This window comes from Lipotes vexillifer, unplaced genomic scaffold (genome assembly GCF_000442215.2).
Source record: "Lipotes vexillifer unplaced genomic scaffold, Lipotes_vexillifer_v1.1 scaffold1143, whole genome shotgun sequence".
NCBI lineage: Eukaryota > Metazoa > Chordata > Mammalia > Artiodactyla > Lipotidae > Lipotes > Lipotes vexillifer.
The window spans coordinates 1,210,257-1,219,798 of record NW_006770581.1 but is presented as its reverse complement, the minus strand read 5'-3'; the positions used below and the strand labels follow the sequence as shown (position 1 = coordinate 1,219,798).

The 9,542-nt window shown below is 54.4% G+C and overlaps 1 protein-coding gene across 2 annotated transcripts in view; it reads left to right on the top strand.

Annotated features, from left to right (window-relative positions):
- The window catches only part of OGDHL (oxoglutarate dehydrogenase L), a 28,848-nt gene extending 22,917 nt beyond the window's left edge, over positions 1 to 5,931 (top strand). Inside the window, exons 17-23 of one of the 2 annotated variants that reach the window (XM_007446241.1) lie at positions 681 to 859; positions 2,217 to 2,288; positions 2,480 to 2,605; positions 2,711 to 2,783; positions 4,236 to 4,399; positions 4,566 to 4,720; positions 5,182 to 5,931. In XM_007446241.1, the coding sequence (XP_007446303.1) occupies positions 681 to 859; positions 2,217 to 2,288; positions 2,480 to 2,605; positions 2,711 to 2,783; positions 4,236 to 4,399; positions 4,566 to 4,720; positions 5,182 to 5,305 (893 nt within the window). In that variant the 3' untranslated portion in view covers positions 5,306 to 5,931. The remainder of the gene's footprint in view (positions 1 to 680; positions 860 to 2,216; positions 2,289 to 2,479; positions 2,606 to 2,710; positions 2,784 to 4,235; positions 4,400 to 4,565; positions 4,721 to 5,181) is intronic. The other variant, XM_007446242.1, reaches the window with a different exon arrangement.
- The last annotated feature ends 3,611 nt before the right edge of the window (positions 5,932 to 9,542 follow it).

Here is a 9,542-nt window from a genome sequence, read left to right as displayed (position 1 = left end):
GGGGGGGGGGGGTGCACTCTGGCCTGGGTGGGATCTCTGGATACCAGAGCCTGTCCCTGGGCAACAGTGGGCCCAGACAGAAAACCCCATCGAGTCCACTGACTGCTGCTGCCACTGACCGGCCCTGAGCCTGGCTTGGCCACCTCCACATTCCTGACCTCTGTCTTGCCCTCTGTGCCACCACACCCAGCAGCCCCGTCTCGAGGCCCCCTCCCTAGACTCTGGGCTCCCCAGACTGCCCCCCTGCACTCTCCCTTGGCTTGACCTTTAGCTGGCCTGCTTCCTCCCAGAAGTGGGAACCCAGCCATCGCTTCTGGGGAGCTGCCTCTGGGGCTGTCCTGCCCATTCCCCTCGGCAGCCCTGCCATATTTGGGGGGCCCCTTGGCAAATGGGCCCTGCTGCCTCCCCAGGGTGTCTTTGGAGTTGACTCCTGGCCAACATAAGGCTGAAGCTGGCTGTACGTGAGGTCAGGGCTGAGAGTGGCATCTCTGGGCATGTTGGCGGCGGCCAGGAAGGGAGATCCTGGTCTTTGGGCACCAAGGAGTCCCCGGGCACTTCTGTCCTGCTGGGAGGGACGGGCGGAGCAGGCAGCGCGTGGGAGGAAGGGCTGGGTCTAGGCGGAGCCACCACCATTTGGGGACCGTGTGTGACAGGCTCTGCCTCGGCGTCTTCCCTTTTAGGCTTCGAGCTGGGCTATGCCATGGCCAGCCCCAACGCCCTGGTCCTCTGGGAAGCGCAGTTTGGTGACTTCCACAACACGGCCCAGTGCATCATCGACCAGTTCATCAGCACGGGCCAGGCCAAGTGGGTTCGGCACAATGGCGTCGTGCTGCTGCTGCCCCATGGCATGGAGGGCATGGTGAGGGCCGTGGGGGCGGGCCCTGGCCGGCCTGGGAGAGGGCGGCTAGACCCTTGGCCACTTGCAGAGTTGAGGAGGGGTATGTGCCTCCCAGTTCCCCGGAACCACGTGGGTCTGCAGGGTGGGGCCTGCGTGGCTCTGTGTCGCCGCTGCTGAAGTTGGTGATGCTATTGTTCCAGCAGTAGACGGAACGGACATGCCTGAGTGCCTGCTTTGTGGCGGGACCTGTTCCCACTTTCCAGATGAGGAAACTGGGGCACAGAGAGGTGGAGTAGCTTGCCTAAGGTCACACAGCTAGTAGCTGGAATTTGAACCTGTGTTGTCGGGGGAACCGCATGTGGGGGAGGAGGATGTGCAGGCCCTCGCGGAGGGGAGGAGCATGGCATCAGGAGATGCCAGCCTGGTGGGTGTGTGGCCTGACCAGGTGGAGCGCGGGCAGGGCTGTGCTGGCTGCAGTGGATGGCCCCGAGGACCCACTCAGTTTGGACTGGTCATGTGGTCAGGGATTGATCAGTACTGCTCAGAGTCAGGTCTCCCTGTGCCGTGCACTTTACACGCCACGTATAATCCTATGGCATCCTCACAGCTGGACCAGGCAGTCAGTTGTGTTCCCGTTTCACATGCGAGGAGAGAAGGCCTGTGACTGCCCACAGTCTCCCAGCCGGAAAGGTGGCTGGCATCTCACTGGGTGGAGCTTGAGTCAGGCTGGTTGCGGAGGGTTGGGCCGGCCTGGCTGGTGTCTGTGGCCATGGGTCCTTGGAGCATCCCCACTAAGGGAGGAGCAGGTCACCCCTGTCCCACGGAGAGCCAGCTTGGAGGACAGTGCGGGGGTTCTTGCTGCTCTTATGGAGCAGAGCAGCCACGTGGGCAAGGGTAGGAGTAGGAGTCAGACCTGGGTTTGAATCTGTCCCTTTCTGGCTGAGTGACCTTGAGGTTTTTTCTTAATCTCTCGGTCCCTCGCCTTCCTCATCTCCATCACAGGGCTGCTTTCACAAGACGAGAGAATAATCTGTGTGGGGTCCGTAGAGCTATGTCTGGCACACCATGGGCACATAGGAAGCAGTCACTGCTGTAGGTCAGAACGTTCTAGAGAAAGAGCATCTTGGCCTTTTTGCTTTTTCTTTCTCCCCACGTGTTCACACATGGTGGCTGTGGCCGGGCCCTTATCTGAGGGTACCTCCCTACTCTGGCCCCACCTTCCTGGTGCTTTCCTGTGGTTGAGACTCCAGAGTGAGGGCATCTCCTCCAAGAAGCCCTTTAGACTCTCCCCCAAGCCCAGGGTCCCCGTCCTGTGTGACAGGTCCCCAGTCCCCCCCGAAACTCTGGCCAGCCTGGGCCATCTGGCATTTGCTTCCAGGGCCCGGAGCACTCCTCAGCCAGGCCCGAGAGGTTCCTGCAGATGAGCAATGATGACTCAGATGCCTACCCCGTGAGTGTTACCCGCCCTCCCCCAGGACAGGACTGCACGCTGCTATGCCCAGCGAGGCCAGGGTGTGGATGCCACAGGCAGGTCACCTCCCAGCCGCACCCTCCCCCTCCAGGCGTTCACCCAGGACTTCGAGGTGAGACAGCTCTACGACTGCAACTGGATCCCCCCCCAGCCGCACCCTCCCCCTCCAGGCGTTCACCCAGGACTTCGAGGTGAGACAGCTCTACGACTGCAACTGGATAGTGGTCAACTGCTCCTCGCCGGCCAGCTACTTCCATGTGCTGCGCCGCCAGATCCTGCTGCCCTTCCGCAAGCCGGTGAGCCTCCCGCCCTGGTCGTCACCGTGACCGCACAGGGGCCAAGTGCAGGGCACCCTGGCTAAGCGGGGGCGGCTGGCAGCCGGGCACGTGTTTCCCTTCCAGCTGATCATCTTCACACCCAAATCTCTGCTGAGGCACCCAGAAGCCAAGTCCAGCTTTGACCAAATGGTTTCTGGTATGTGCCTGGGCGTGTGGGGGAGGTGGCTGATGGGGGTCCCGGTGGCCCATGTGTGACCTCTGCTCCCGGGACTCTTCCGTTCTTGCCTCTGTCTGTGGCTCTGTTGGCCCTGCTGCAGCTTCTGGCATGATCCCCGCCAGCAGCTGGGTTGGGAGGTTGGTGCAGTGGCCAGGTGGCTGAACCCACTTGGGTCACTTACGCGGAGCACCAGGGCCAGAGGAGTGCACTGGGGGCCCTGCAGCCTCCCAGCAGGGCCGGCCTGGCTGCGCCAGAAGAGCTTAGAGGCGGGAGGCCTGGTAGAGGTCTGCTAGTTCGTGGGACACTGAGTATCAGTTCACTCATCCGTTGTTTTCTCTCATGAGCCAGACAGACATTTCTGGCCCTGGGGAGCCAGCGCCCCCTCCAAGAGCTCTCAGCCTCATTTAGCTGGGAGTCGGAGGTCAGATAAAGCACCCGAAGGACCAGGTTTTGGAATTGAGACGTGACCCAGTGGAGGATCAGGGAGGAGCAGGTGTGGAGCCTTGAGGCTTGGCAGAGCAGAGCCGTCTGGGAAAACGGTCCTGGGTTGTAGGTGGAGGGGAAGGGGCTGAGGACCTCAGTGGCGTGGACAGGTGCTTGTTCTTCACTTGTGTGTGGGCATCCCCTCAGATGTGGCGGGTGGCTGAGCCAGCAGTGCAGAGCTCTGGCGCTGGGCTGGACCGCCTGGGCTGAGTGCCTAGTACTGGTGGGCCCTGGCAGCCAGTGACCCTCTCTGCTGCAGTGTCCTCATCTGGGTTGCAGGGACCCTACAGTACCTTCCTCAGAGGTTTTTGTAGTATTTCTAGTCTGGCGCCTGGCACATGGCATGAGCTCAGGAAGGAAAAATGGATGGGACTTGGGGATGGAGGCTGGGCTCTGGGGCTGAGAGGGAGGACTGTGCAAGGTTCGCCTTCCAGCTTGGTGATGGGGTGGATTGAGTGTGCCTGGGAGGTAGGCATGGCTGGATGGGGAGCTGGTTTGGGACAGTGACGCTGTCAGATGGGGATGTGACATCACCTCTGTCCCCTTCAGGGGCTCCCCCATCATCAGGCATGGCTGGATGGGGAGCTGGTTTGGGACAGTGACGCTGTCAGATGGGGATGTGACATCACCTCTGTCCCCTTCAGGGGCTCTCCCCATCATCCCCAGTGCCCCCCCCCCGCCCCATCACCTTATTGTTGATGCTCGCAAGGCTCTGCCCTTGGCTCCAGCCGCTGTCTCCACCCCTGTCCCTATGATGTCTCAGAGTGTCCTCTGTCCCCTGCTCCATTGTTTGGCTCAAGAGGTTCCTATTGCAGCCACAGGTCTAAATCTGGGGCTTGTCTTAGTGGCCAGGGAGAGCCTGGAGGTGCCAGGGATGTGGACCTGATTCCCAAGCTGCTCTGGCCTCTCTGGGAGCAGACGCCCCTGCCATGCCCTGTTGGTCCCCAGGGACCAGCTTCCAGCGGGTGATTCCTGAGGATGGGGCTGCGGCGCAGGCTCCCGGGCAGGTGCGGCGGCTCATCTTCTGCACGGGAAAGGTGTACTATGACCTGGTGAAGGAGCGGAGCAGCAAGGGCCTGGACGAGCGTGTGGCCATCACACGCCTGGAGCAGGTGCGCCCGAGCCCCTCAACTGCTCAGAGTGATGAGCAAGGTCATATCGCCAGCCCCCTGGCTCTGGGCAGCGTGCCAGGGAAGCGGTGGCTGCTCTCCTGGGGGCCTGGCGTGCACATGCCCCCCTTCCCCTAGCTATTCCCTTCTTTCTCCCTGTCTGTCCCAGATCTCTCCATTCCCCTTCGACCTGATCAAGCGAGAGGCAGAGAAGTACCCAGGTGCAGAGCTGGTGTGGTGCCAGGAGGAGCACAAGAACATGGGCTACTACGACTACATCAGCCCGCGCTTCATGACCATCCTGGGCCGAGTGCGGCCCATATGGTACAAGGCTGGATGCAAGGGGTTGCCCGTCATTTACCCCTCACGTCTTCCAGGCCTGAGGCTCTGGGGACTTGAGGCCCCATCCTGGCTCTGCCCACCCCATTTGCTGTGTGACCCAGCACTGGCCACTGCCCTTCTCTGGGCTGCATTGGAAACTGAGGAGTTGGGCCCCATAGTCCCTCCTGGCTCTGTGACTGTCAGTGACAGATCAGCTTCCCCATCAGGGATCCTCTTTAATACGGCCTTATGGAGGGGAAACCTTTGTGTTTGTTCCGCAGCCAGAAATGAACTAGAGAACCTCCTGCGTGTCTCAAATCTCCTACCTTTGATCTTAGGCCAGTGACTTGGCCCCTTGGAACCGTAGGCTCTTCGTTTCTGCAGCTGGATTAGGCCCGGTGCAGTCCTGGGGTAGCAGCAGGGCCAGGCTCAGCCCTCCGCTTAGCTTGACTTTCCTCCCCCAGGTATGTTGGCCGAGACCCAGCAGCTGCACCAGCCACAGGAAACAGGAACACTCACCTGGTGTCTCTGAAGAAGTTTCTGGATACTGCCTTCAATCTCCAGGCCTTTGAGGGCAAGACATTTTAGAGCCTGCCTGGGTCTTGCTGTGGGGTTGTTGAGGACACCGGGGGCATTAGGGACTGGCTGGCTCTTCTGCCCAGGAGAGGGACTGTCAGGGGCCCCAAGATAAAACATACCCATGCAGTGACTGAGGCCAAAGAGTAGGTACCACTGGCTTCGGTATTATGCCACCTTGGGCCTTTGTGTTTATTTCAGAATCCCTTAGGGCTGAGAAAGCCAGAGGGGTCTGATAGACGGGCCGTAGTTGTAGAGTGTTTCCCCAGCTGCCCGGGTCTCTCTGGAGTGTTTGTGTGGCTTCTCCGTCTGTGTCGTTCATGTCTCTGCAGCCAGCCAGCCACCCAGGAGCCCGTGTCTCTGGTCTCTTTCTCCCAGCCTGGTAGACTTGACTGCTGATCACCCTGTCCTTGTTCGTCTGTGGATTCAAGAACTGTTCTCTTTTGTGCTCTTAGAAATAGAGATCTTAGCAATAACAGCCAGGTGAAGCAAAACCATGCCAGGTGATTTATATGTGCTCTGTTTTATGGGGTGTGTCATAATAAAATATGTCAGCTTCTGTGTGAAATACAGCCAAGGCTCACATGTACCAAAGTAGAAAACCAAATAACAGATAAATTAGAAAATGCTTAAGGGAGACTTCCTGTTGTCACTTCAGGTTGTAAAGTTGAGGGAAGAGGCAGATGGTTTAGAGACGGTGAGGGATGGGGAGAAAGAAAAACGAAACATGTAGGGGGATAGATATCTGCCTCCTGTGGCCAGATTTTCCTTTGAGCCCCAGACAATGTTTGCAGATCTGTCGGCATTGCCAGTCTTTTAGCCTTTCGTTGGTTTGCTTCCCTGCAAAGATGCTGGGGAAGCAGCAGCACAGGAGGGATGGTTTGCTTTCTGCAAATCATTTATTCCCTGCTCCCCTTCTCAGAGCACTTCCTCTGTGCTAGACGCTGGGACCCAGGGTGAAAGAAACGTGAGTCTTGGAGCCCAGCACGGCAGATGGGTAAACAGTTTTCAGTTGGCCCTCCGTATCCGTGGGGGTTCCACGTCCACAGATGCAAAAATACTTGGGGAAGAAAATTCCAGAAAGTTCCAAAAAGCAAACTATGTTACGTGGCATTTACACTGTATTTACAACTATTTCCTGGCATTTATACCGTATTCAGTATTGTAAGTAATCTAGAGATGAGTTACAAGTACATGGGAGGATGTGTGTAGGTTACATGCAAATGCTATACCATTTTATACGAGGGACTTGAGCATCCATGGAGTTTGGTATCTTCGGGGAGGTCCTGGAACCAATCCCCTACGGATACTGAGGGACTGTTGTCATTCACTGAATTGTGGGTTATGTTGGAGGTAAGTGCAGAGGGCCGTGGAAGTCAGGGAAGTCTCCCTGGAGATGATGATGTTTGAAGAGTCCTACAGGGCAGCTGGGAGAGATGAGCCTCTTATAGAGCAGACCCGGAAATACTGATTGATCATGGGGTTAGGGTGGGGCACCCTAAAGTAAAACATCAACGTGAAGTTGGAGGATAGGGTGTTAAAATTCCATCTGCTCAAGGACAGCTTATTTGGGTACACGCTGAGTCACACTGCAGGAGCGTTCTCAGTGACGTAAAGTAAAAGTAATTATAGCTGCCACTTATAGGATGTGTGTCCTGGGCCCTCTGCTGGGTGTTTTGCATATATTAATATTCTTTAACCTTCACCATGGCTTTGCGTGCTGGGAATATACCCATTTCATAGATGAGGAAATCAAAGTTCCCATGAATTTGCAAATAATTTCATGTGAACCTTGAAGCTGAGGGCCACTCGCCAAGTCGACTTGGCCTCTGTCTGTGAGGCTACACTGCTTCCCTTGGGAAATAACCTCTTCCCATAGCATGTATTCCTGACCCTGTGGAAATCTAGCGGTCTGGGGTCTCTCCCTGCAGTTGGGCTGTGGCAGTGAGTGGGGATGCATCCCGTGAGGTGCCTTGGCTCGTAAGGAGCCCTCACGCTCTGGAGTTGGATGGTTGGTGCGTCCTGCCCTACTACACACTGCCCCTTCCTCACTCTCTGTGTAGGGAGGCTGCAGACAGGCTGGTGGGGACCAATTGCTGGGGTTGCCAAACTGAAGAAAGCCAAACACATGAAATGAGGGCTCCAAATTCTACAAAGATAATAACTAACACTGGGAAGTAAAATGGAGCTCATGGAACAAAGGCTTTATATGAACTGTAATAACTTCAGAGGGCAAGGAAGATCTTGCTTCTATGAAACAGTAACAGACTATTAAAAAAAAAAATCAGATGTTTAGAAAATACCAAATATTGCCAAAACAAAGACATCAATAGATGGGCTGAATGAGTTCTTTCATTGTAAGCCACAGAAATGACCCCTGGAATTTGTACATAGGAAGCCTGGGAGACAGCTCATGGGGTGGAGGGATGTGACCCGAATAGATCTGGGGATCTGGGCAATAGAAACTAATGGAGAGCTTGGTCCGTGCTGTTCTGAAGTTGAATTCTTAGATTTCTAATCCTGTTCAATCATTTTTGTCACTATCCTTAAGAGTTAAATTCTGGGAAAGAATGTCTGATTGGCATTTCTTGGGCCATCCATATCTTTCTTGGAGTATTTTGATTGACAACCTATCCAAGACTCTGCAACGAATGGAAGAGGAACTTGAAAATAAACTTGGGGTGTGGTTTCCAGGAGGTGAGAATATGGATGTTGGGCAGAACAAACTATAGATGCCCACTCTACTTAACTCTGCCACGAAGTAGGTGTGAGAACAATAACAGCTGATATTTATCAAGTACTTACTATGTGCCAGTCGCTGTTCTTGGTCTCTTCTACCTAATTATACCTCTAAATTCCCACTGCGCCCCATGAGAACTTTCGTGCTACCCGTTAAGATGTTGAGGCTCAGAGAGGTTGAGTAATTTTCCTAAGGTTGCATAGTTGGGATTCACATCCAGTTGGTTGGGGTCTAGTGTCCTTATCCTGAGCCATTGAGCCACAGTTACCTCTGGACTCAGGTGCTTCTTCAGAAGGTCGATTGAGAGTTAAGTGAGGCAGTATGGACAGAGCACCAGGCACAGTGGTCAGTCCATGATGGTTGTTCAGTGTCTAACCACATTGGTCAGTGTGGGTCCAGTTGGGGCTCGTTGGGTTTTCTCCATATGTGGGGAGTGAGAGAAGGCGATGTGAGCTGTTTTTCCTTTGAATAACTAAGGAAACTTTCACAATAAGGCGGAATGCTCAAAAATTGGAGGCCAGAGTTGAATTGTGTTACAAATGATCTGTCTCCCGTTCTGTTTGTCACCTCTCTTTCCAGCTGAAGTGCAAAGTGAAAATACTCTCTCTGCAGTCATTTCCTTCTCAGAATTGCTGGACCCAAAAGAAAGGTCAAAGAAAACAGATGCTGCTGCTTTACTGCAGAGGATCTTAAAAACCAAACTTAATCTTTTTCCTCATGGGAAAAGTAATATATGTCCATTGAGTAATAAAGAGACATTCCAGATAATAATAAAGCATAATAACCCCTAACGTATTGACGGCTTCACAGTGCGCCAGGATCTGGGCTCTGCTCTGTGTGTTCTTTCATTTTTATCCTCGTAATAGTCACATGAGGAAGACGTTATTACCACCCCCATTTTATAGAGGAGAAAACTGAGAATTGTGAGGTTGAGTAATTTCTCAGCCACGTAGATCCCAAGAGGGGCATTAGCATTTACACCCCGGCTCCGAATCTCCACCCTGAACTGTGCACATCGTGTTGGCGACAAAGAAAACAGCCATCTTTTTTTTTTTTTTCCTGTGTCCCCAGTTCCATAAGTTGACACACATACTTCACTCTGGCCAACCTTCAAAGCATTTTCTCAAACATACATGTGCCCAGGGTTGTGTTCAGTAAAGGGATTGGGGGTGGGGGCATTTTTTGCTGGCATCTTACAGCCTGTAGAAATAAATACATGCTTGGACCACCAAGGGTGCCACCCAGGCTGCGTCTGCACGCCAGGGCGGGCATCACTCATGCTGCGAGCAAATCAAGCTCTCTGGAAAACAACAATCACCATGACAAACTGAACAAGTTGGGAGATGGAGTGATCTTCCCAAACATATCACTGTTACGATCGTTTTTCTCAGGAAAGACTCCACAACATATACTCCTGTTTCTTTGCCAGAAGCCCTAACATGTTCTGACACCTTCACATCTGATGAAGTGAGTTCCAGTGTTCCCGACCACCTGTGCTGCCTCTTTCCC